This window comes from Cucurbita pepo, chromosome 7 (assembly GCF_057944985.1).
Source record: "Cucurbita pepo subsp. pepo isolate OVF chromosome 7, ASM5794498v1, whole genome shotgun sequence".
NCBI classification, from domain to species: domain Eukaryota; kingdom Viridiplantae; phylum Streptophyta; class Magnoliopsida; order Cucurbitales; family Cucurbitaceae; genus Cucurbita; species Cucurbita pepo.
The window spans coordinates 11,607,985-11,634,874 of record NC_141804.1 but is presented as its reverse complement, the minus strand read 5'-3'; the positions used below and the strand labels follow the sequence as shown (position 1 = coordinate 11,634,874).

The following is a 26,890-nucleotide window of genomic DNA, read 5'->3' as shown; positions in this document are numbered from 1 at the left end:
GAAAAATATTATTCTAAATATTTAGAATGTGTTTGAGTACATTCCCAAACGTGTCTTAGAATATCTTACCCAAATTCTAAAATTACCCTTCAATCTCCACAAATTTGGTATTTTCAAGATCGTGATAGTGAAGGTTAAATTCGTAAATTCAACCCGTGGACCAAAAAAGACGGCCCAAGCTCGGATATAGAATGAAAAGACTGGCCCAATAATAAAATAAAAACTTGTACATTGAAGCCCAATCTGGGATATTGCAGAAAAAGAAGGGCCCAAGTATAAAGCCCAAATTTGTATATTCAAGCCCGGGGTTAAAGATGGGCCTTATATGGCCCAAGATGAGATTAGCGTAGAAAAATAACAGCCCAAACCCCGAGGTATTAATGGACCAAAAAAATAAGGGAATTGTGACTAATAGCTTAAAAAGTAGCCCAAAGGACAAAATGTATTCAATGTGGGAGTAAATACTTTTTCTTTCTATAAATTAGAAATCACGGATTTCTATGATATGATATTGTCCACTTTTAGTATAAACTTTCGTGACTTTGCTTTGGGCGGGCTTCCCCAAAAGGCTTCACACCAATGGAGAGTGTATTCCTCGATCATAAAAGCCGATGTGGGACTTTCGTCATCCAACACCATAAAAACAAATATTTACACTGAATTCAAATGTCAATAGATTCTTTAATAAAAAAACATTAAAAAAAAATCTAAAGAAATAGATTCTATTTTTCATCATTTTTTTAAAAAGGGGATACCATTTGCAATTTGTCAACTATATATATATATAAATGTTGGTTGTTGTAGAACTGAGAATGCTCGGACTTCTTTTCGACTATACGTGTTCGTGACTCGATGATTAATATATATATAGAGAGAGACTAATCATCAAGAAATCATCCAGTCACAAATTAGAAAGTAGACCACGGCTAACGAACACGAAACAAAAATTATAAAGAAGCTCGAGCATTCTCAGTTCTACAACGACCAACATTTTATAACACCAACATGAAAATATAAATTTTTTAAAAAAATTCAATCATTAACTTATATTGATTCTGAGTGACCATTGTTTTCATAGATGTTACAAACATGAAGTCTAACTACATGATAATTGCAATTAAATTTTGAAATTTGAAGATTCTAACTTGAAATTGAATGTCATCCGAAGGGCAAAAGAAGAAGCGGTGAAATTTTAAATGCATTTATGAGAGGCAGCAAAAGTAATATATATATAATATGTAAACCCTTCACTATGCCTTAGTTTCCAAGAATCATGTGAATGCACTTAAACATAGAGCTCCTTCAATTAATTATATATAATAAATTGCTTTTAAGAAGTAATTAATGTGCTCACTCAAATTCATAATATATATATATTAATGTTACTGTTAACTTCAAACTAACATTAAACACTAATTATAAGTAAAATCATATTTTAACCTACTAATCTTCACCATTCCTTCTATTTCTGAGTTAAAATAGAGATACCAGTCAGAATTTCAAAAAAAAAAAAAAAAAACTAATCTAAGTGGTAAAGAATAATTCAACATTATAACATTTTTCCAGATTAAAGATCTCGAAAAAAAAAAAAAAAAAAAAAAACCCTCTAAAAACCACTAGAGGGAGAAGGTTTCCATGAATCATTAATTGTGAGAGGAATTGAATTCTTGATTAGCAATTCTCTCTTTCAGATCTCACATCTATCGGAGAGGGGTACGAGTGCCAGCGAAACACTAGCCCCGATGGGGTGGATTGTAAGATCTCACGTCGATTAGAGATGAAAACATAATATTCTTCAAAAGAGTGTGGAAATCTCTCTTTAGTAAATGCATTTCAAAACTATGAGGTCGACAATAATATGTAACGGGTCGAAACTGACAATATCTGTAAATAGTAAGCTTGGGTTTGAGAAGACCATACTCGAAAGTAATTGTTGGCTAAAAATGGGCCAAACATTCTAAGACAGATATGAAAGATATAGCAATGCAATGAATAAATCCAACCAACATGACTTAAAGAGGTTTCCCTTAAGAGAAGATTCAGCTTTTTCTTGCTTTCACTGATAACAGGCTTTGCTTCAACAATATTCTGGAAATGGGTAGGACCCAAACAAGAGCAGCATTAATGACAGTTTCAAGTTTCTCTAAGAATATGTGGTTTGGTTTCATAGGATCCTCACAAAACCAAAGGAAAAAAGCTCCAAAGCTCACTCTTCTTTCTTTGTCCATAAGTCAAAGCAATCAACTGCTCTGCTATGCTTTGATTCGTTTCTTTGGATTCAGCGCTCTGTTTCGAAGGTAACATCTCTGTCAAACTTTTTTCAGGTATCGACCCGTCTTTGTTTATTGGATTCAGCACTCTGATTGAAGATATATGTCTTAACTAATTAAGCTACGCTTAGAATAACCTTATATCCCTTTAATTGCCTTCACCTTTTTGGTTTTTGTTTTTAGTCCCATATCTCTGTTCCCTTTTGCCTATGGGTTTGGTCGATGGCGGGTGGAAGGGCCTCGCTCAACGGATAAAAGTTACTAACGGGAGCTGCTGATTATGCTCTGCCAATGTATATGAGATCTCAATCAATACGATATGCCTCAGGAAAGTCAAAGATCAAGAATTTACAGATCATTTATAACTTGTAACGATCCGAAAGGCATAGTTGATAAAAGCAGTATCAGAATAAAGAAAGTTGTTCTATCAGAAATGGATAAGAAAACCAAAAGCCGGACAGCTAGGAAGAACTTTTACGAATTTTCGGACTGTAAGTTACCAAGAGAGGAAACAACCATCAAAGAAGTTGTAGATGAATTGAGCAGTTCATCATCATCACAACTCATGGAAGTGTCCAGAGAAGCTCAGAAGCTGAACCGGACAATTGTTTTGTGGTCCAATGGTATGAAATATAATAGCCAATCTGAACAAATTGCAAGAGATTTGTTTGAAGGAGCTATTGATTTGCAGCAGTCCTTGGTCATTCTAGGGAAATTGCAGGAAGCTTCAAGGTACATGACTCAGGTGAAGGAAAATGAACGCATAGAAAAGAGGACAAGTGGAAACATGGGCATGGAGAGAACATGTTTCAACCGAAATGAACTTCATAAACCTCGGCTTTCGGCTGATTATTCTTATGGAGATGGTGCTAGGGAACTCAAGAAGACGATCCGAGATCGCCTTGCAAGGCAAATTCTATTTTCAAATACAACGAATATGACCGAACGAATCGGTTTTCCTGAAAGTGGTATGGAAAACTCAGCTTCAGATTTTGCATCCACAAGCTCTGGACAATCTTCAATGGTGTACAACACTGCTCGAAATCCCACAAAGAAGGGTCATGGAAAAAATCTGAGAGCAAAGCAAATGGATCTAGAACTTCAACCAAAGCAAATGCATGAAACTTTAGGCAGACAGTTACCTAGTGAAAAGATTTTAGATCTCCAAAGGTCTAAGTTTAGCAACGAAATGGTCGAGACAAAGAAGTCGAAGGCAGTTACACACAAGATAGGGAAGAGAACCACAGAGTCAAATCTTGACACTCATCAATTCAAAGGCATTCTTAAGCATTCTGCAAAGGAAGTGGATGACTATTTCAATTATTCCAGCTACAGGCATTCAAGAGAAGAGTTAACCCATACTGCCCCGCCAATTGTACTTCTAAAACCTCTGCGTGTTTCACAAGCTGAATGGGAGGAACGACAAGCACGGGTATTTGAGGAAGACGAAGCTTTGAACAAAAAAAAGTTCATGAAACTGAAGATGAAAGAAAAGCATCCTCAGCAAAGGAATGGCAATAAGACAGAAGTATTAAGTTCCAAAAGAGTGCTTGGGTCAATAGGGGCAGAAGAGACTGCAATCTCAAGGATAAATCACAGAAAAGAACCTCAGAACCCAAAAGAACATAATAGGAATCCAAAAGAATGTATCAATGTCATCAAGCCCAAAAAAAGGATTTCACATATTCCACTCGATCAAAATCGCCCGAGGAAAGAAGCAATTGATAGGAAAGTTCTTGAATCACAGAAAGAGATTGTAGCTAGAAAAAGTCCACTTTCGCAAGCTAAGATTGTACCAAAGTTTCAAGATCAAGTGCAGGGATCCCTTGGCAAACTTCAACGTAAACTAAATGCTACGAGGGAACATGTCCCTCAGGACTCGACTCCAACATCAAACACTGCCTTTGAGTGCAGCCGATTCAGCACGAATCAAGCAATAGCAGAAAAGGTCATCGACGAGGTTTCGGTACAGAAACCAGAGGTAAGTCCAAAAACTATTTATAGAGTTTCTTATATTCCCATGCTTTCATATGCCTTTTCCTGTTTCCTGTTCTTATTTTGGAAGAAGGTACTGCAGCATGAATGCAGAAATTGATGAGTTACAAGTTCGGAAAATTTGATTGGAGATGAGTACGAGAATTTCGGCATGGGAAATCAAAACTAATGAAAATTTCTTTCTGCAGGCCATTAACTTTGGTGGCAAAGGCAATGTTAAGAAGCCTGATCAAACATATTCTCCAGCCTCTTTACCAAATATGAAGGAACAAGGCGGTAGCTCCAGACATCAAACATGTGGTAAATCTCCTAAGTAATATAACTAGAACAGTCAGAGCAGAAAACTCATAGTTTGCTATGATTACAAATGCAAGTCAAACTAAGATCTGCATTAAAATCTCAGAATATTTTAGTTTATATGAACTTAAAGCATTTAGGATATGAAAACGTCTGACTTCCAAATGATCCAAAAGTATCTACAATTACAGTAACTAATAAATGTCGTCGAAATTCGCATGGAAAAAACTCAATGGGCTTATTGATAGAACTTAGATAATCTAGAACTAGCATAACTAATATTGAGAGTAGAAATATTATATATCTATAGATATATAAACATCATATTGTAACATTTTAATCCTGTGTCATCCGAAATAAATTCTAATAATGCATACAACTTGCAACATTTATTGTTTTTGTTAATAATAGAGGGAAGAAAGTCTTTATTGATGCAGGAATAAAACAACAAATAATTATGTCGATGACACAGAAAGTATAATCATCCGAATTTTCAGACAACAACATATAATTGAGGCTTAAATTCTAAATCAAGAAGGATGAAGTTCTTCAGTCCTATCTAGATATGTTTAATCAGCTGCTGTTCTTCTGTCTATTCTCAGTATCTGAGACGTGAGATAATTTTACGCATGCTTTCTTTGTTGAGATCAAAATTTTCATGAATTCTTTCCACGTTACAGAGTACAGTAGTGATAGCCAAAGTTCTCTCATTCGCGCATGCTGCGCAACAGAAAGCTCGAAGTACATAGACAATGAAAGATCAGTTACCAAACCTGGAACTACGCCGAAATGTCCGATGTCGAGCAATCCGCCGCCTTCCAATCGCGCGAATGAGCTCTTCCGTCTTAATCCCAATGGTATGAACATTCTGCATTAATTTTGCCACCATAAACTTACTCTGATTAGTTTTATTTCGTCTGAGCAATAAATTAAAAGATCAATGAAGATTAACCGGTTGTTTGCTTACATGAAATGCAGGGAGCTCGAGATTGTGGATCTCGCCGGAGGAATCGCCGCCGACTGCCAGTGACGGCATGGAAAGAAATTACAGAAAAATCAATGAAGTAACAAACGGAATTTTAGGCTTGCGCTGGTGGTGGCCGATTCGAGAATCAATGAATGAGGCAGAAGATGTTGTTGAAGATGTGGAAGAGAGGATATTGGTTGGATTGATTCAGGAGGTCTTCGCCTGATCATTTGTTCTTCATCTTCCACTTTTTTTTTTTTTTCAATTTTGAGATATTTATATGAAATTATATAATAAAATGTTGTATTTTTTGCCCCAAATTTCTAGTATTTATTTCAATGTTAAAATCTTTATTTCATACTTTTGTACAAGTTCTTGGCAAACTCGTTAGGTACTGCCGTCAGTCTCACGATTGTTAGGAAGAAATTTTCACAACCTTACAAAGAATATTTTGTTTCCGTCTACCACGATATGGGATCTCATTATCTACCTCCCTTAAGCTCAGTGTCCTCATTGGCCCACAGCAAGGAATATTTCGTTCTACTGTTCTACTCTACAATTGAGGTAGGATCTCACAATCCACTACCTTAGGGGCCTAGCATCATTGTTGACACATCACCTAGTGTTTGACTCTAATATCATTTGTAACAGTCCAAGCCCATTGCTAGCCTATGTTGTCTGTTTTAGCTGTTTTAGCTCGTTACATATCGTCGTCAGCCTCACAGTTTTAAAACACATGTTTGTTTGGGAGAGATTTTCTTATCCTTACGAGAAATGTTTCATTCCCCTCTCCAACTGATGTGAGATCTCACACTAGTAGGGCATGAAATTATAGATAAGTGTTCAGTATGGCTCGAATCCATTATTTTTAAGTCCTCTATTTTTTATATGTTCGTATTTACCATTAGGTCAATCTACAATGGTTCAGGATGGTCAATTATTAAATATCGAGCAGTGTAGACTCATTCTACTAAAACACGCCTCTACTCTCAAGTATTTTCGAGCTGATGGGTTCGTGACATGACTTAATCTCTTTGGTTTTCTATTAGCTTACATAACTATAAAGTGGAATTCAAGTTGGTACGGTTCCTTCAAGAAGAGTGTAATACCCCTATTAAAAGGCGAGTGTTGGAATGAGAAGGCTCCCGAGATGGATATCTATGACAGATCTGATTAGTCTCGTGATGAAGGAACTTGACATTCTATTTTCGACCAGATGGCAATATATTGACTATTCAATTAGTTAAAGATTTGATAGGTAGCATTTTTTAAGGATTTTGTTTATTGAATTGTGAGTATGTTTTATTTATTTATTATTAACTTATTAATCATTTTTTTAAATTTAAATATGAGGAAATATTAGATTCACCTGAATTAAAAGTTTAAAATTGAAATTAAAAAATAGTTTTATTTATTAAATTTCACTAATATTTGTTTTATTTTATTATTTTTGGAAGATAGAGGTTGAAATCAAGGGTGTACAAGTGGAGACATCTCATTTGTAAACTGCAATATTGATAAATATTGATAAATATTGATATTTATTTAGAAAGAAAAATGGATTTAATTTAATTTAATTTAATTTAAGCTATTTTCTTTTCTTCAAAGGAGGAGAGAAATTAATTGACAGCTGACACAAACTACTTCTCGACAGCTGAATTCTGTTCCCAAACATCAACAACTGAGCAAATTACAAATCCAGCAATGCCAATTCGTTCTTCCATCAAGGATTTTTCCACTGTTTGTTTCAATTTGATTCTATTCTTGAATCCCACTTTCCACTTCATTCATTCAATTTGATTCCAAGTTTCGAATCCGAAAAAGCTACAGGATTAACAAGCAACCAATATTGTGGAAGAAGATCTCGAAAAGTTCTTGTCCATCTGCAAATTTCCTTTCTGTAGCTTAATCTCCTGTTCTGACACTGTTCATAGCGCTTTTTGGAGGGGAATAGGGTTAGGGTTTCTGAAAATAAGGGTGTTGCTCTGCTAGTGTGGTGGTCATGGATGAAGAGAAATCGGCTATTGCCATGACGAGCAGAGATCGGGAGCTTCTCATTCCGGTTGCGGAGTCCGCCATTGATGAGTCATCCTCAAAACCTTCGTCATCCTCGTCATCGTCTCATCATTCTGGCAGAGAGGTATGATTTAGGCTCGCTTTGCTTTGATTATAACTGGTGATTTGATTCGCCGAGAACGTTGAGTCTATGATTCTGTAAATTTTCTGTGGATTTTCTAGTGTCAGAGTGAAGCATATGCATGCTTTTTCACACAATTTGCCGGTCGTACTAATTCTTGACCGATTCAATTAAGAATTTGGTGTATTTTTCTTGCCCTAGAACCTGGTTTGGAGAATTTGATTGATGTTCGTTCTATTTGAATTCGTAGCAGCAATTGAATATTTGAAATTAACATTAGCTTTCCCCATGTTCTTCGTAATTGGAATATTCATTAGGCCAATTTGTGTATATTAGATTTTATGCTTTCTCGTGGCAATGGATTTTCCTTTCTTATAATCTTCCTGACCAGTCTATTTCATATTGCTTTTAGACATTTTACAAGGTTGTTAGAAGCTGGGCCTCAAAGAAGTTCATGACTGGATGGTGAGCTCTTCTTTCTCTTTGATCGATTTCCATGTTCGGTATCTCGATATGTATTGAACAGGATCATCCCATGTATTGCATACATTTCGACTGTCTGTTAGATATCCTTGAAAACAGTTTTCTGGGCATGTCATTTCATTGTTTTTATACCTCTGTCATAACTCACAGCTATAGCATTATGATGGTATGCAGCCATAATATCAGTCGATGAACGCAATCGTCTCAGTATAAATTTATTTTACTAATTTTTCATGTACGTTACCTGGTTTTTAACCTAACTAATATTCCTCCTATTTGGTTGTTGGTTGATTCTTTGAACAATTTAATGCCTTAGAAATTAGATTTTGGTACTATTTAGTTTATGCTTTCCAAATTTCTGGTTACAAGTTAAAGTATACTGTGCTTTAGGAGTAGATCGAGTGTAATGATACTCCTTTGAATAATTGAAGGCATGAGAGGGAGGATCTCCATGTTTCTGGAAAATCATAACATTTAGAATGCGTTATGTGAGATTCCACATCGGTTGGGGAGGAGAACTAAGCATTATTTATAAGGGTGTAAAATTTCTCCCTAGCAGATGCATTTTAAAAACCTTGAGGGAAAGTCTGAAAGGGAAAACCCAAAGAAGACAATATTTGCTAGCGGTAAACTTGGGCCGTTACAATGGTATATGAGCCAGACACCGGGCGATGTGCCAACGATGAGATTGAGCCCCGAAGGGGGTGGACACGAGGTGGTGTGCCAACTTAAACGCTGGAACTCGAAGGGGGTGGATTGGGGGGTCCTACATCTCTTGGAGAAGGGAACGAGTGTCAGCGAAGATACTGGGCCCTGAAAGAGGGTGGATTGTGAGATCCCACATCGATTGGGGAGGAGAATGAAACATTCTTTGTAAGGGTGTGGAAACCTCTCCCTAGTAGACGCGTTTTAAAAACCTTGAGGGGAAACCTGAATGGGAAAGCCCAAAAAAGACAATATCTGCTAACGGTGGACTTGGGCCGTTACACATTATGTGTTGGTTAGTGGAGAAAACATGAGCCATTTCTCCTTATTTCCCTCTTTGCCTTATCTCAATTGGCAGTACCAATAATATCTGCCTTTCGACAATCTTAATTCCCTGTAGAGGTTTACCTTGTTTATTGTTTATTAACTTATGTTACCTTAAGGCTTATAATAAATGTTTTAGTGGTGCGCTGTTTAATGACTAAAGTGTGTCTATAGACATTGAATGATTGGTTAGTTCTATTACTAATTCGTTGATTAAATTTTATGCCAAAATCTTGCTCTTGATAATGGTAGTGGAAATGAATGGTCATTTCTAGTACTGCTTTAGTTTCTAGTTATTGTTTTCTTGCGATTTCACCTAATCATTCCTAGTTCCAACTTCTTTCCACTTTTTCATCCTGCCTAGAACACTCTGTAGTTTAAATATTGTTGTATTCTACTGTTTATTTCTGCATGAAATTTGCTACACTGTTCTATAACAAAATGCTTTCTGCAGTGTCATCCTGTTCCCCTTAGCAATTACGTTCTATGTAACGTGGTGGTTTATTCGTTTTGTGGATGGATTCTTCTCTCCAATCTATGCACATCTTGGAATTAATATCTTTGGTAAGCCATTATTTCATCTTTTCTTCTCCTATTTTCCTCTGATATTTATTTTACATGTTATGTACACTAACTTGTGGTGGGTTGCACTTCATGTCTGGAGATTTTCCCTTGCTGGTTTCTTTCCTCGCACACCATTTAGGATAATTAGTGCAGTCCATTTGTCACATTGTGCTTGACAGATTAGATTCGTACCTTGCTGATTGACTATGATTATTTGATTAATCTTGCAACTCTTGAGATGTACTCTGCTGATAGCCTTGGTGTTAAGAGTTTGGGATGTTTTTGAGATTTTTTTCAAGGTCCTAGGTTCAAGCCCCTCTTTAGAAAGCTTGATTTAAAACCTTTGTTGTCTATTGGAGCTAATCTTCGGGTGGGCAAAGCCTTTATGGAGATGGGTCAGGGAAGATTATGAGCACAATAACAGGAGTGAGCCCCCAACTCCCCAATGATTCGAAAACCATGTTAAGATGTTAGGAATTAAACTGAATTTCTGTATCAGATACATCTCAGGAGATGACTGCGATCCTTGACCCTTCTCGTTCGCAACAAATCACAAATTGACATAATATTTAAGATAAGTTGATGGATTCATGAACATGTAAAATGACTGTTTTCATGAATTATAGGACTTGATCTCCTCGAGACGCGCCTCATTAGTATTATATGTTTCTTTTGATTCAAGTTGTCTTTACCGTGTTTTTTTCGCTTTTCCTATCTTGAATAGGTCTTGGATTTGTGACTTCCATTACATTCATCTTCGTGGTTGGTGTGTTCATGTCATCTTGGTTGGGAGCATCTGTCCTTGGTCTTGGGGAGTGGTTTATCAAGAGGATGCCATTTGTCCGTCATATCTACAATGCTTCTAAGCAAATTAGTTCTGCAATATCATCTGGTGGGTCCTGATTATTTTTCATTGCTCTTAGTTGGTTGCTTGCGTTCTATTAGCTAACTATTTTATTTATACTATCAGACCAAAACTCACAGGCCTTCAAGGAAGTAGCTATCATAAGACACCCTCGTATCGGTGAATATGCGTTTGGGTTCATCACTTCGGCCGTAGTCCTCCAGGTAAATTGAGAGCTACTCCGACACTTTGTAGGTTGAACCAATTAAAGCTATAAACTTTTATAAGTCGATCAATTTAGATCTTTTGTTAGTGATTTATAACTATTTTGGCTTGATTCCATTCAAAGTTACTCAAAATCTCTCTCGTTTTTTTTTCAATGAAAGCTCGGTTTCTCACCTAAATAGAATTAGTGTTATCCCAACATTTGACTGAAGTAATGAGAAAAGTTATCATGTAATTTTTCCTAAATATGTAGAGAAATATAGAGGAAGAAGAGGATAAAAAGAACTCGTTCATATTAATGAAAGTCGCTATTATCTACTTGATATCATCATTCCCTTTTATAGTGTTGATCTCTAAATTTAAAGAACTCTCATTCACTAATTGACATGGTTATGAGTTTGGAGTTTTAATTGATTCAACTTGCAAAATTTATAGACATAAATTGATTATCTGGGAGCTTCTTGAGCAGCCATGCTGATTTGCTTACCCTTCCCATCTGAGTATTTTACTTGATTATCTGACCCCATCTTTCTTGAGACAGAGCTATTCTGGGGAGGAAGAGCTATGCTGTGTCTATGTCCCCACAAATCATCTCTATATCGGCGACATTTTTCTCGTTCATACCAAGGATGTTATTAGACCAAATTTATCAGTTCGAGAAGGAATTGGTGAGGTTTCTTTTTGTTTTTTCTTTTTCTCACTTATTGCATAAATTGCTCAATTAGAAATGCTACCAGTGTCGTGCCTCGTAACTGAACTGGACCGTGACTTCCAAGACTTCGTAAAGTTACATCATAGTTCAATGTTTGTGAGATCCCACATCGGTTTGGGGAGGAGAACGAAACATTCTTTATAAGAGTGTGGAAACTTCTCCCTAGCAACCTTGAGGGTAAGCCCGAAAGGGAAAGTCCAAAGAGGACAATATCTGCTAGCGGTGGGCTCGGGTTGTTACAAATGGTATCAGAGCCAGACACCGGGCAATGTGCCAATGAGGAGGCTGAGCCCTTAAGAGGGGTGGACACGGGCGGTGTGCCAGCAAGGAGCTGGGCCCCAAAGGGGGTGGATTGTGAGATCCCACATCGGTTGGGGTGGAGAACAAAACATTCTTTATAAGGGTGTGGAAACCTCTCCTTAGTAGATGCGTTTTAAAAACTTTGAGGGGAAGCTCGAAAGGGAAAGCTCAAAGAAGACATTATCTACTAGCGGTGAGCTTGGGGTTGGGCGGATACAATGTTGTTATTGTGTGGCCCGAGCAAGTTCTCTTAGACATAGTATTGGCATAGGTTAGAGATGTGATTGCTGCAATAAAATTGACATATTGATGGAAAAAGAAAGCTGAAATGCTATTTTTATGTGGTGGACCATATTCTCACTGGAGATCAATCACAAATTCTTCATTATTTGTGCGATTTTATTGCAGAAATCGTCGTCTCTGGAGGAATGTCGATGCCCCAGATACTTTCGACGATAAACTCGGAGATTGTTCCCTAGACAGAAGTAGACTTAAGAGAAGCTAAAAAAGGGGATGCTAGGTGCAGCACTTGTTTATGTTCTTGTTCGCCTTCGGATTGGAACGGGCCACGCTGCAACGATCATCATCGGGGTAAGTGCAAGGCCGAGATTGTTGCATCCCAGTGGTTGATTTGTTTGCAGTGTGATTTGTGAACTGAGTTGTGTTGTTAGTTTATATCATTCTGATAGTTCAATATATATAGTTCAGTTTATATGATGTGGTGTTTGGGACTTTTGGAGGGTTGGATTTCTTTATCCTTGGTTACTCTTTTACCACTAAAATCACTTCATTTATATTCATTCATGAAATAGTTGTACAGTTCATCTGAAAGATTCGTAAAAATTTCATTCTAAACATAATTTCTTGTTCATTTTATGTGTTTGGCTTTGCTTCTTGCTTCTTTTACCTGCTATATATATATATATATATATTCACTTATGAAAGTCCAATTTTTAAAAAATTGTACAAGAAAAAGGAGGCAATTTTAAGCATATTGGATGGTAAAAAAAAAAATTAAATATTGTACAAACTTGGAATTTGAACTCAATTTTGAAAAGAACAAAATTTAGTCCTAAAAGGATTATTGTTCAATTTAAACAATTTCCAATTTTAAAAGTTTCCCTTTTTATTCAATTTGAACTACAGTTGGAAAATTTAAATTAAGAAAAAAAAATGCCAACTTAAAAAAAAAATATATATATATATATTTAAAAATAAAATTTTAATATATTGTTTAAAATTGGACAATACAAAAATATTTTAATGAATGTAATGGTAGTTTTCTATAAGCTTTGTATATATATACAAAGAAAATTTTAATATATTGTTTAAAATTGGACAATAAGAAAATATTTTAATGATTGTAATTGTAGTTTTGTATAAGGTTGTGTTCGAGATTAGAGATTCAAATTATCATACCTATTTTTATTTAAAAAAATATTTAAATAATTTTATATACTATGTTAGGAATCATGGATCTCCACAATTGTATGATATTGTCGACTTTGAGCTAAGCTCTGGGCTATTTCCCAAAAGGCCTCGTACGAATGAAGATGTATTTCTTACTTGTACCCAAAAAGTCTCGTACCAATGAAGATATATTCCTTACTTGTAACTCATGATCATTCCCTAAATTAGTCAGACTCCCTTCCAACAATCCTCGACGACAAGATGATGGTAGAAATTCAAAGTTAAATGGAACTTTTAAAAATTTAAAAATATTTTTTAAACAAAATAATAAAAACATTTTATAAAATTTAAGATATTAGTGAAAATTATAAAGTTGAAAGAATATTTTAAAAATAAATTAGAAAATTTTAGGCTTTTTTTTGTTTAATTTAGAATAAGAATATTTTTTTTAAAGACAAGGAAATGAAAATAAATCCAGGAGAAATGACCTTTAGAAGAAAGCCGGATGAGGACTGACTGCCAAAAACTCGATGCCGTCAAAGCGGCAGTGAAATTTGGAGGCATGGTTCCTTCTTCTTTCCCCTTTTCTATTCTCAACCTCACCCATTTCTTCATCTTCTTCTTCAATTCTTCCTCTCTGTGAATCCCTTTCGCCATGTTCAGGCTCTGGAAATGGTATCAGAACTGTCTCACCTTCCATCCGGTGAAAACCCAAGTCATCAGCTCCGGCTTTTTATGGGGCACTGGCGACATTGCCGCCCAATATATTACTCAATCCGCCGCCAAAAACCGTCTTCTTCAAACTTATGTGAGCATCAATCCCTTCGTTTTGTGTTTGTTTCTTACTGTAATTTAATGAGGTTATCTTTCTTGATTCCTTCTTTGAGCTGGTGGTTTTTCTTTAATTCATCGGAATTTTCTTGTTCGCATGAATTTCTCTTGTTCTTGGCTTGTTTTCGGCTTGATTTTAGTTGAAGAGATGGACTATTTTGTTTTCTTGTTTTTGCTATCAGATGATGGCGCATTTGCTATTTCGCCATTTGATTCTCAGTCGAAGCTTTTAGCGATTCTTTAGTTTTGATCGAGATTCCGCTCATGTCGAGTTTGAAATTGCCTCAAGTTTCGGAGATCTCTGCTTTGTAGAATCAATCAGCCAAAAAGTATAAGGGTTTTCGGTCATGTGTATGTTGATTCTGTATCTTGATTCCATCCTCAGGTCAATGGTCTTTTCATACCTTCAGTGCATTATGAAGTCTCCTGATCAATTGAAATTGGGCTTTGCATGTCTAAATCTCTATGAAGGATATTTGTTCTCAGTTTCTTGACAATTTTTTATAGTAGAATTTATGCGTACAATGTAGATTCTTCCAATATTAAAGACTTTAGGGGAGTTTGGTATAGGTTTTGGAATAGTGAAAAATGTATCTAGCCAATTCAAGACATTGTTCATGTTCTTTGTGGTGGTGTTTGGTCACATTGGATACTCTAAAAAACACTTAAAAGTACCAAAAACCACTCTTCTTCATAGTTTGTTTGAAATTGCTTTCAACTTTTGGAGACTACTTTTTACATCAGAAATCCCAGAGCATGTGTGAGATCCCATATCGGTTGGAGAAGGGAATGAAACATTCCTTGTAAGGGTGTGGAAACCTCTCCCTAACAAACGCGTTTTAAAATCGTGAGTCTGACGGCGATACATAATGGGCTAAAGCGGACAATATCTGCTAGCGGTGGGTTTGGGCTGTAACAGCATGTGTCTGAATTAATTTATGTTTCTGAAGACTTGGATTGTATATCGTTGAATTATCCCTATTGGTGGAACCTCCATAAGCTCAAGCTTTTGTAGACCCATCATATAACAGTTTCTGAATTGTCAATTTCCTTGTTATTTCACTACCTTCTTGCCTACTCCTAGTTCAGATTTGGCATGATTATCTGTTTACTCTCAAATTTCAAACATTGCTCTGTGTAAGTGAACCTGATATGCTGCTTTTCCGACCATACGGGGGTGATGATATGTGTTGTGTCGAGATAATTTGTTTGGTTGTTCCAGTTCAGACTTTTAGCACGGGACTGCAGTTCGCAGCTCTAGATTTGTAGTTAGGTTTTGTTAATATAGTGGGATCATTTGATAGATCCTAAACCAGTCATCTATTTTTTGTTTTATTTTCCTTTCATTTTTTGCATTTTTATTTCACCTCAGTCGTCTTTGGTTTTCCTTCGAAATTGTTGCGTGCCATGTGATGCTCTTCCTTCATTCTTCCTTCATTTTTTGATCTGAATAACTTCTTGAACAGAGATTACGTATATATTATAACTGAACTGATTCCCACAATTGTTGTTTTATGTAGCCAGATGCTGAAGAAGAGTTCAAAATCAACTGGAAACGTGTCGGTATCACAAGCATGTTTGGATTTGGCTTTGTTGGACCAGTCGGCCACATGTGGTTTGTTTCATTTTTCTTTTCCCTATCCACTTTTTTCCATATCTATCATCTTTGTTACCAAATGGGAAGTGCCATCAGTATTGCTTGAATCATGATTTTTTTGACAAAAATTGAAATGCTTAATCTAATGACATCCTCATTTATAAGAATAAGCTGCTATTATTCTGAACTTTGAGTTTGGTCCGGACATTTCTTTATCTTGGCATATATGTACCGATGTTCAGAATCGGGTTTTGAGGCCACAAGATATGTAGAAGATTTGAACTAAGCTTGCTGATGAAAATTGGTTTGTCTAATTTAATCTCCGTTCTCTATATAAGAGAAACAACTGGATAAGAGTCAATATTCACACCTTAAAACAATTAACAGCACGACGTTGTTCTCTAATTTAGATTCTTGTGTTGAGTGCAATAGTCAAGAAAAAATCGTCGGTTTAGACTTTTTTAGTATCATACCATTGCAAAATGTATTGAATTAATCATACCATTACAATTGTTCATAGAGTTATCTTAATAAGTCAAGCTTTTAGATGGATAATGTACCTAAGTTTCTTAATATTAAATACATTCTCAATATTTGGTTAGATTTCGTTCCATCTCTGGTTTTGATAATTTTGGATCCATGAAGTTTGGGTAGGATAGTCTGAAGGTGTATAGCTTGTCTGTGGCATGTACAAGAAAATAGATTTCAAAGACACAAGTTTATTTAACATAAGAGTTTGGTTTGTCAATTTCTAATTTGTAAAAGTTAGCGTGTATAAATTGTAGATTTCGTGAGCTTGAGTTTATGTAACCATTGGGTTTAGGAAACTTACTGTGAGATCCTACATTGATTGGAGAGAGGAGAGAGGAAAGAGTACCAGCGAGGACGAGGTGGATTGTGAGATCTTACGTCGGTTGGAGAGGGTAACGAAACATTCTTTATAAGGGTGTGGAAACCTCTCTCTAGCAGACATATTTTAAAAACTTTGAGGGGAATCTCAAAAGGGAAAGTCTAAAGAGGACAATATTTGCTAGCGGTAAGCTTGGGGCATGACACTTATATTTTGGGAGAAGTAAGTTCATTTACCACGTGTAGGTTTGACTTATTAATGTCGGGACAAACATAACCTGCACCGTTTGTTAACGTCGGGGATGCATTAACTTACTCATGAGCTAAATGCCACTGCTAAAAAGTTGCCGGGAATGATTGAAATACTTGTACATTATATTTGTACACAGATTTGTAAGAAATTTGATCCTTTGGCAGGTATGAAGGCTTGGACAGGTTTATAAGGCTAAGACTTCAGCTCCAGCCAAAATCAGCCAAGTTTGTAGGGGCAAAACTGGCAATGGATGGTCTAATCTTCGGACCGATCGACTTAGTCGTCTTCTTCAGTTATATGGGATTTGCCAACGGCAAAGAAGTTTCTGAAGTGAAAGAAGACTTGAAGAGGGATTTCGTCCCGGCGTTTCTCTTGTCGGGTACGGTGTGGCCTATCATTCAGGTCGCAAACTTCCGATACGTCCCGGTGAGGTACCAACTCCTGTATGTTAACTTGTTCTGCTTGTTGGACAGTGCTTTTTTGTCATGGGTTGAGCAACAAAACAATGCTCCTTGGAAGCAATGGTTTACTTCTTTTAATCCTTTTAAAGAACGATGAGAAACTTTGAGAGCCATCTTCTCAATCTTGTAAGCCTTCTTTTTCTTTTAATTCATCACATTGGACAGAGGAAAGCTGAATTGTTTGTTCCCTTTATAGACTGTAAAGATATTATAACCGACTTTTGTGCAATCTGTATGTGTTTCAATCAATCTATCATGTGCCCTGTTCTAATCAAATGTTATATAGCCCATACATTGGCCTGTGAATTACCAACTTTGACCCTGTATTTCTTTAAAGCTTTGCACATTTATGTTCTATTTTAGTCTTTCTTATTATTATTATTGTTGTTATTAAATATTCTTAAAGTTTTAAAATTTTTAATAATACTCTGAAGTTTAAAACTTTATATCAACTTTTTGTTGAAATTTTTGAAACTCGAATCCAAGTGATTGATTCACAACGGCAAGTTTAGGTTGACTTTTAATCAAGTGATCGATGAAATTTGCTTGATAGGGGGGCTTCTATTCAACAACGCAGACTAAAGGTGCTCTCCGAACCATGCTGGATAGTCACACATCACACGACTCTCAAACCCAACCTGTGGTGGATCTCGAGAGACAAAGTCAAAGCGCTTGGACTCAACCGAAAACCTTCCCCTCAACCGATATTCCCTTCCCTGATTTTACTGTAAACTAGAAAATAAATCGTTATTTAATCCTGAACCTGATCCAGCAAGGAAAGACTCAACATTATTTTGTATTTAATAAGATTCGAAACATTAAATGTGTCTATAATATGCTTGAGAATTAAAGCAAGATGTAAAATATTTCTTTTTTTAAGTTTAGAAATCTATAATTATTCAAAAACTTTAAAGGATATAATAACATAAATTACTTCAAAAGAAGAGAAAAATCCAAACATACCTCATCATTATTCTGAAAAAGAATAATAATAATAATAAAAAAAGAATAAAAAAGAATTATGAAGTGCCACAATAATTATAAATACAATGTGAAAACATGATAGCCAAAAAGAAAAAAAGAAAAGAAAAGAAAAAGAAATAAAGGGAAAAAAATGGGGTTAAATCAATGAGAAAATAGCGCTATTTTTTGTATCAATCAAAGCCAAAATAACAGCCTGGGTTTGTTTCTTTACACAGAAAAAGAAATGCAAAGCTTTGTGTTTCAATTGTTTCCACTGAAGCCTCCACTCTCTTTCTTCACTGTTCTCATCTCCATTTCTCTAGTCGTTTGCCCTTCGCTGCTCGTCCCCGACGGATACAGCCCGTACTCGCTCGTCGGTCGGCTGTACTCGCTACTCGCTCCATACTCCGAGCTTCCCAGTGCCATCTTCCTGAACTTCCTCAAGTCCTCGTTGTACTGATGGGTGTCATAGTCTGAGCTTCCATGAGAACTATACATTGAGCTCTGCCCGGGTTTGATTCCTTCGTTGAGATCCGATAGTGATGCGTCTCCTTCGAGCGTTCGTACTACCTGCTCGGTTCATGGTTGTAGAGGGTTCAGTGTATCCACATGGAGTGCAATATTGGAGGGATTTTAACTCATTTACCTGGCTCATTCGAGGTCGACGCCTTGCAGAATGTCGCACGCAAGCAGCAGCACATTCGATCATACGAGCCATCTCAGTGTGGTTGTAGTTGTTCTGAATACTCGGATCGATCAAAGCATCGAAGTTTCCATCTTCTAGAGCTCGGTTCAATAACGGCCTGGCCTGTAACGGATCGAACAGATTTGATCATTTGAGATGTTTATGATATGCATCCAATGTTGAATGCAAGTGAATTCAAAACAAAACACAGAAGCTGACACTGTTAATGCGAAGTTCGTGAACGATATGAGAACTTACCCAGTCTACGAGACTATCTTCCATGAAAGTATTACTCGTATCGACCGGTCGACGACCAGTGATCAACTCCAAAAGCATAACCCCAAAGGAGAAAACATCCGACTTCTCAGTAAGTTTGCCACTCGAGGCATACTCCGGTGCAAGATAGCTGAACGTGTGATGGGAAAGGTTGAGAAGAAAAAAACGACCAAAGATTCGACATTAGTTATGCATTCATTCCACCAAAATCTATGACGCAAGATCTCATCGACATCGCATAGGTGAAGATTACGACAATATGATGCAGCTGAGAATGAAGTAGTTCTTCGGGATCAGACATGATGTCTATTGCATTTCGAAACACTGCTCGTGCTCGAGATATTTTACTTTTTGGGCTTTTCTTTCTAGGCTTTCCCTTCTCAGCTTACCCTCAAGGTTTTTAAAACGCGTCTTCCAGGGAGAGGTTTCCACACCCTTATAAGAAATGTTTCGTTCCCCTCTCCAAACCAATGTGGGATCTCACAATCCACCACCCTTGGGGACCCAGCGTCCTCGCTGGCACACCGTCCGGTGAATGGCTCTAACACCACTTGTAATAGCTCAAGCACACCATTAGCAAATATTGTCGTCTTTGGGCTTTCCCTTTTGAGCTTTCCCTCAAGGTTTTTAAAACGGGTCTACTAGGAAAAGGTTTCCACGCCCTTATAAGGAATGCTTCGTTCCCCTCTCCAACCGATGTGGGATCTCATACAAGCTATGACTCTAATTCATTCTAGAAACACAATAAGCAGTAAATGACAATCTTCCTCGAACAGCATTTGAAAAAAATAGGAGTCGAGAAACGACATACCCGAAAGTACCCATCACTCGAGTCGATACGTGGGTATTAACATCAGAAGAGAACTTTGCAAGTCCAAAATCAGCAACCTAGTTAAACAAACAGAGTTGCCTTAGCATCCGAACCAGAAGAACATAACAGATCCTTAGTTTTTCCAAGATTTTAAAACGACTCCATTGGAGTTTAGCTTAGCTACATTCGATATCGACCCAGCACAAACGTGTCGTTAAGAAAGACGATAACAAATGCAGATTCAGCTCTCAGCCAGAACAACAATAAGAAAACTAAACTTCAATACCATTGCTTCAAACTTGAAATCCAACAGAATATTAGCGGCTTTAATATCGCGATGAATGATTTTCGGGTGACCTATTAAACAAAAGAGTCAAAACTGAATACCGTAACCAACAATATCCATATCCATAATTCTATAAATTTACCATAAAAACACTTACAATCCTCATGAAGATAAGCTAATCCCTTTGCCGATCCTAAAGCGATTCGAAGTCTCGTCTGCCAATCCATGGTCGGTCGCCCTTTACCTGCAACGATGAAGATATCGATCGAAGCTATCAATGTGTAAAGCTTTAGCAGAGATAAGTTCTTATGTAAGATTGCATATTACAATGATTTAGCTTTACCATGTAAATGAAACTCCAAAGTGTTGTTTGGAACAAACTCATAAACAAGCAATCTTTGAGACCCAGTTATGCAATATCCAACCAAAGAAACAAGATGTTTATGATGAACTCGGCTGATGATATCGACTTCAGCCTGAAATTCTCGTTCGCCTTGCCCGCTCCCGACTTTCAGCTGCTTGACTGCAACTTCCTTGCCATTAGGAAGAACTCCTCTATGGACATATCCGAATCCGCCTTGTCCGAGGAGATTCGCATCTGAAAATCCATCGGTCGCCATTGACAATTCCTCATAAGTGAAAGTACTTTTTGAGAAACCAAAGGCCATAGGAGGTGGCGGGGGCGGAGGGAGTGGATTTTCAGAGCCAGAATACATAGAGCCTGAACCTCCACTGCTACTCATATAAAGCTGTGGAGGCGAGGGCCGACTCCCGGTCGGCGAGTGCAGGGGTCGGGATGCAACGGCAGGAGGAGGAGATGGCTTAGGCGCCATCCCGATTAACGGATCGGGTGGCAGAGGAGCATTGTGCTGCCATTGCTGCTGGCCACCATAAGGGTCCACTGTCAACAACAAAATAGCAGAAGCAAATAAGGTCATCTAAAATGGCGGAAATAAGCAAATTGATGATCTGAAGTGTTGCCATGGCAGACATGAATCATACAATCAGGCGAATAAGAATCATGAGAGGAGTACTTCAATCGATTAAAGCAGATTAAAATTTGATCGATTCAAATGAAGAACAGCAAGAATTCAGTAAACCCTAAAAATTTGGAGTGCCGCTAAATTTCCGGCGATCGTTTTACCTTTTGGTCCTGACGGAGGGTGTGGATAGAATCCTTCTTCATCGCGTCGTCTTCTCCTCTTCTTCGTGCAACAAAGACACATTATACTTAGCAAAAGAACAATTACGACTCCACCAATTGCGATTCCGACGACAAGTCCAGTTGAAATATTAGGCGAGGAGGAGGAGGAGGAGGAGGAGGAAGGCGGCGATGACGACGGCCTCGATGGAGGCGGAGGACTTCTTGATGGAGTGGACGGCGTATGAGAAGTCGGAGGAGGCGGACTGTGGCCGCCCGGAGGAGACGGAGGGCTAGTAGAAGACGGAGGAGGTGGAGAAGTTGAGGGAGTAGATGGCGGAGACGGCGGAGGAGAGGGAGACGGCCGCGAGGGAGAGCCAGTGGGCGGGGTGGGCTGGGGAGTAACCGGTGGTGGTGAAGAGGGAGTGGCCGGAGGTGGGGCGGATGTCGGCGGAGGCTGAGAAGGAGCGGGCGGCGTTGCAGCGGCAGGCGGAGTGGTAGTTGGTGGAGGTGTAGCGGCCGGTGGCGGCTGCGAAGGTGTCGATGGCGGCGGCGCACTGGGGGTAACCGGCGGCGGAGCTGTTGAATTGGTCACCGGCGGAGACGTCGGCGCCGGAGTAGGGGTTGACATCGGAAGAACGGGAAAAAACCAGTGATCAAAAATCCGAAATCAAAAACTCTTACAAAAAAAAGAAAAATCAAAATGGATTATGTTGATGAGTTCAAAATTAAAATCAAATTCATTCGAGACTGTTGATAAATCAAAATTCTCTTCACTTTCTCTCTCTACATAGACAGAGAATAATGGTCTAAGAGAACCAGCTGACGCAGACGCGGCCAACGAGGCGTGCTTTTTCTTCCCTTTTTTTTTTCTTTCTCATATACGCGATTTCGGCCGTTTGAAGGAATTTAATTTCTACGTAAAATTACCATTTTACCCTCCATACCTTTTTCTTTAATTTGTATTTAGTTGTTTGATTTACCTTCTTGTAATTTCATTAATTTTAATTTAATTTTTGCAATTGTGACCAAAAAGTCAACTTAGCTTCACCAATATTTACTTCAAAAATTAGAAATTTAAATATTCCATAAAAGGTTAATTACGTTAAATTAGCGTATGATTTTAAACTTCAATACAATCTATTTGTAAAATCTCTTGAAATAAAAATGAAATCAGAACGAGACAAAACTATCGACATAAGAATGATAATTAGAGTTTTATCCACTAAATTATGTTCCGATAAATAATATTTTTAATATATAGCTGTAACCAAGACGGTTTCTAAGGAGATTAGGTCGGATCAAATATATCGATGAAAAAATAAAATAATAAATTAATCAAGTATCCATTTTATTATACCTTTGAAATATATATATATATATATATATATATATATATATATATATATATATATTATTTTATTTTATTTAAAAATATTTTTTGAGAGGGTCACATGGAGTGAAAGAATCGTCGTAGGTGAGCTGTCCAGCTCGGACAACGGGCCTGCTAAGTGGGGCCTACACGGCTGTCCCGCGAAATTTTCCTTCCATTCTACACACTCGCCTCCGTTATCTTCTTCTGAATTATTATTATTTTTTTTTTTTCATTTCTTGGAATTTGAACAATTTATCCATTTAATTTTAAAACGTCAATTTATTTATATCGATCCATAAAATATCATTTTTAATCATGTCCGTTTTATATTTAAATAAATAAATGATTTTCAATAATAAATTAAAATAAAAAAAATAGAAAAATCTTGCTAAGTCAACCTACCTCAAGTGGTGCCTGCTAGATTTAGTCCATGGTCGAAGTAAAATTTAAAATTTTAATTCTAACGAAAGCGTCTAAATATTTGAGAATATATTAAATAATAGTTTAATTTTGTTTATTCGGAAAGATAACGACCATAGATTAATACATAAAATAAGTTATTTCTTTGTTGTAAAACTAAAATGGAAAAAAATCTAAAAAACAATTTAAGAGATTTTTATTTTTAAAAATTACAAATTATTTTTGTAAATTATAGATCATATGGACATAAATTTTACCTTTGGTGAATTATGACTCCTAACACAGTTTTCTGTTTTTTTTTTTTTTTTTTTTTTTTTTTCTCTCTCTCTGCATTTTTATTATTTTAAAAAAAAAATTGTTTGATTGGGCGAATAATATTTTTGCTAATTTTGGTTGTAGGGTACAGATTTTGGTGGGTAGCGATTTGGTGGAAAGTCTCCCACCAAACTTATCATAGTCTCGAGTGGGGTCCATCGCCGTCTTAGTTTCATAAGGCTGTCAACCATGTGATCTTTTGTACATCCGACACCACATTGTGAGTATTCTACACTATCATCTCCATTTTTATTACCTCGAAAATATATATATATATATATATATATATATATATATATATATATATATTCAAATTTTCTCAAACCGAGTCATATGGATAATTTCGAAAAAAAATAGAACTCTATAATGAAACGAAAGTATTAATTCTCGTAGATACTTTTTAAAGTAAAAATCTCTTCATCCAGTTAAAGAATTGAACGGGCATCATCCAATTCTACTGTTAAACTCATGAGTTACTGCCGGTAAAGTCTAGGACGCCTATAGTTGATTAATATAAATAATATGATTTTTTTTTCCTTTCAAAATCCTATTAAATTCATATAGAATAATTAAAAAAAATGGTATTAAAAACCAAAAACGGTTAGATATTAAATATTATATAAGATGAAATTCATGAAAAAGTTCAAAAAAAGAAATTAAAATTGATTAATTATGAAAAGGTAAGATGGGAGTGGTTATTTTGCATCCAATTTTCATGACAAAAGAATGGAATTCAATGCATGGAGTGCTTATTTTGGCAGCCAAACGGAGTGCAATTAAAAAACAAACGGCTACCGTTTTAAATTTGAGAGAGAGAGAGCCCCACAAGGGTGCGTTTGGACAATCAAATTCATCCAAACCATACCTCTCAATATCCCAACTCCTCTTCTACCAAAAAGTTTGGATATTGTTTGTCCCACCAAACAACGCCTAAACATGATTGCACAAGAAACTCCAATGTTCTATGTTTACATTATATTTAAAAAAAAAAATTCAATCCAATATAAAATTAAATTTTATGTCTAATAAAATTGTGTTTGATTCATAAATTATATCTAAAAACAAAATTTTAAAACTTTTAATTTTGAAAGTTTCAATAATAAATAAAAACAAATTCCAAAATTTTGTAAATAAACTTGTAATTAATTTTAAAAAATATATATTTTATAATAAATAAACACAAATTTTCTTGTTTTAGAAAAAGTCCAATTCAAAATACAAACATTTGACCATAATAAATGAATAATATAAGGGCATGCATGGTGGTATATTTAATTATTAATTTGATTATAATTTAAAACCATTTTCCAATAAAGGCAAAACCACTCATTTTAATTGGCAAGTGCTTTGTTTTAAGTGCAGTTTTTGGTTGACATTTTTTGTCCGTCCTTGAATTTCTAATATTTTATTATTGTTCCACAAAATTTAAAAAATATTCCCTTATCTTTTAAATTTAAAATTTTGTATTTAATAAGTTAAATTAACCACAACAAAAAAAAAAAAAAATTAAGATTTTAAAGTTTGAGTGAATTTAAAATTTAATAGATCAATTAATTTTAAAAAAATTGAATATATCAAGACCCTATTAAACAAAAAAAAAATGAAATTTCTCAAATTTAATAGACAAAAAAAACAAATATAATAAATTAAAATGGCCAAGAACCAAGAAGATTCCAGCCCATCCGCCACTCATAGTGACTTTGATCATGCAAATAGAATCCATATGAGATAAAGTGAACTAAGTGACTGATTTGATAAGTAAATAAAAAAGATTTTGCTTTTAATCTATTATTTAATTTTATTTATCTTCTTTTTGTTGTAGAAAAGAGAGCTTGCTTTCTAAGCTAGAATATATACTATATAGTTGAATAATTGAATAATTCCGATTATTTTGGGTTCTTATTTTCTACTAAATAATGATTTTTTTCAATCAATTAAAGTACGAACTAACATAGAGTATTACCATGTTACTATCGCCCCCAATAAAAAATTGTGAGGAATAAAATTATTTTATTAATTAAAAAATGGGTTTAAAGATGAAGTCAAAGATTAGGTGACCCACTTAATATATATATATATATATTTGTATAAAAAAATTAGTAATGAAAACGGATTGAGGTGTGTGGCTGTTACTCAAAGTAAAAGCCAAACAAGCTGTACGCCAAAACAAAACAAATAAGATGTGGACAATCTTTTCCTTTAAAATTTGACAATATAAGCATATTTAGAACCAAATTATTATCGATTTCAATTAGTAACGAAACAAACAAGAGTATGATAATCAAGGAATATTGAAGTCAAAATTTTAATAAAATTTCTTGAGATGAAAATGAAAAAAATAAAGAATTATATATAATTTCATGAGATGATCAAAATTATATTGAATCATGATTTCTAACGACTTTCAACTTTTTTAATTTTTAAACTGTCATTATGAACTTAATTCAATAAGTTAAAGCATGAAATTCGATTAAGAAGTTAGAGGTTTAAATTATAACCTTATGTATCTAAAAAATGATTTATAAATTAAATGAAAGAAAACATGGATAATGACTAAAATTATGGTCAATTACCTCTAATAGGGTTTGACTATAGATTTCAATAAATAATTAAAAATAAAAGGAAATTGTGGGAAAAGATAGAGAAGACATAGGAACATGAAAGAGAAAGCATAAGGGGAGCACATTGGTAGACATGAAAGGAGAAGAAAAAGGATTAGAATCCAATGCTTAGATTTGAAGTTAAGAACATTTAATTTTCAAAAATGAAATAATAATAAAGTTCTTTTAAATAAACGATATAAAATAGAGACATTATTATTTTAGTATAAATTATTCGTTAGCAAATTCTAATTTTTAAAATAATAGAAAAATAATTTTAGGGTGAACCAGAAAAAAGGGGGGGAAATTGGAAAAGGGAAACAAAGTGGGGAAGTCCCTACCCATTTTCTTAGTGTTAGGAATGGAAGTGGAGAGAATCATTACTTAAGGTGTGAAATTTTCTAAAGAAAAGTTTTCCTTTGTATATGGAAGGGGATATCCTATTTATTTTCCAACCTGATTTTTTTTTTTTTTTTTTTTTAATGTGTAATAAAAAAAAGTATCAACTTTCATACATTCTTGTACCCTATTGGCTAAAAAATAAAATAGAAAATGGGAACTTTAAAAAAATAGCTGATATTTATTTTAGATTTTTTAGAAGGGTAAGAAGAGATACTAATATTATTAATTTAAAAACTAACATTACAAAGATTCAAATATAAAATTTAATGGAAAAATGCTGGGGAGAACTTAACATTATAAAATACTTCTAAAAACATGTTTTTAATTAATTATTCAAAATTTAAAAGATAAAAAAATATATTTTTAGTAACTTTTATATAATAAAAATAGTT

The 26,890-nt window shown here is 35.5% G+C and overlaps 4 protein-coding genes and 1 long non-coding RNA gene across 8 annotated transcripts; 3 read left to right on the top strand and 2 right to left on the bottom strand.

Annotated features, from left to right (window-relative positions):
• Positions 1 to 2,137: 2,137 nt before the first annotated feature.
• Positions 2,138 to 5,889, top strand: LOC111798072 (uncharacterized). 3 transcript variants are annotated; one of them, XM_023681029.2, is made up of 5 exons: positions 2,138 to 2,324; positions 2,454 to 4,251; positions 4,454 to 4,565; positions 5,243 to 5,419; positions 5,541 to 5,889. In XM_023681029.2, exons 2-5 carry the CDS (start codon positions 2,590 to 2,592, stop codon positions 5,753 to 5,755), a joined length of 2,166 nt encoding a protein of 721 aa, XP_023536797.2. In that variant the 5' UTR covers positions 2,138 to 2,324; positions 2,454 to 2,589; the 3' UTR covers positions 5,756 to 5,889. The 3 variants fall into 3 exon arrangements, with proteins under 3 accessions (XP_023536797.2, XP_023536795.2, XP_023536796.2); XM_023681028.2 differs by having other exon boundaries at positions 2,145 to 2,297; XM_023681027.2 differs by having other exon boundaries at positions 2,138 to 4,251.
• LOC111798073 (uncharacterized) lies at positions 4,971 to 5,670 on the bottom strand. Its single transcript, XR_002815651.2, has 2 exons — positions 5,530 to 5,670; positions 4,971 to 5,430 (listed from the first exon to the last, which is right to left on the bottom strand). It is a non-coding gene; the product is annotated as an uncharacterized LOC111798073 (long non-coding RNA).
• Positions 5,890 to 7,137: 1,248 nt separating the features above from the next.
• On the top strand, positions 7,138 to 12,694 carry LOC111799225 (protein CONTINUOUS VASCULAR RING 1). The gene is given in 8 exon segments (XM_023682683.2): positions 7,138 to 7,669; positions 8,079 to 8,131; positions 9,633 to 9,742; positions 10,467 to 10,634; positions 10,713 to 10,810; positions 11,353 to 11,479; positions 12,232 to 12,291; positions 12,294 to 12,694. Coding segments are annotated over 8 exon segments (789 nt in total). The 5' UTR covers positions 7,138 to 7,531; the 3' UTR covers positions 12,329 to 12,694.
• Positions 12,695 to 13,713: 1,019 nt separating this feature from the next.
• Positions 13,714 to 17,530, top strand: LOC111799223 (Peroxisomal membrane 22 kDa (Mpv17/PMP22) family protein). Of its 2 annotated transcripts, none has more exons than XM_023682677.2 (3): positions 13,714 to 14,041; positions 15,589 to 15,679; positions 16,928 to 17,530. In XM_023682677.2, the coding sequence occupies exons 1-3, from the start codon at positions 13,906 to 13,908 to the stop codon at positions 17,319 to 17,321; spliced, it is 621 nt and encodes a 206-aa protein (XP_023538445.1). In that variant the 5' UTR covers positions 13,714 to 13,905; the 3' UTR covers positions 17,322 to 17,530. The 2 variants fall into 2 exon arrangements, with proteins under 2 accessions (XP_023538445.1, XP_023538444.1); XM_023682676.2 differs by having other exon boundaries at positions 13,717 to 14,041; positions 15,585 to 15,679.
• Positions 17,531 to 18,353: 823 nt separating this feature from the next.
• Positions 18,354 to 22,240, bottom strand: LOC111798927 (proline-rich receptor-like protein kinase PERK15). The gene is made up of 8 exons (XM_023682281.2): positions 21,390 to 22,240; positions 20,589 to 21,146; positions 20,403 to 20,489; positions 20,246 to 20,316; positions 19,960 to 20,036; positions 19,131 to 19,278; positions 18,834 to 18,995; positions 18,354 to 18,757 (listed from the first exon to the last, which is right to left on the bottom strand). The coding sequence occupies exons 1-8, from the start codon at positions 22,015 to 22,017 to the stop codon at positions 18,449 to 18,451; spliced, it is 2,040 nt and encodes a 679-aa protein (XP_023538049.1). The 5' UTR covers positions 22,018 to 22,240; the 3' UTR covers positions 18,354 to 18,448.
• Between the last annotated feature and the right edge of the window lie 4,650 nt (positions 22,241 to 26,890).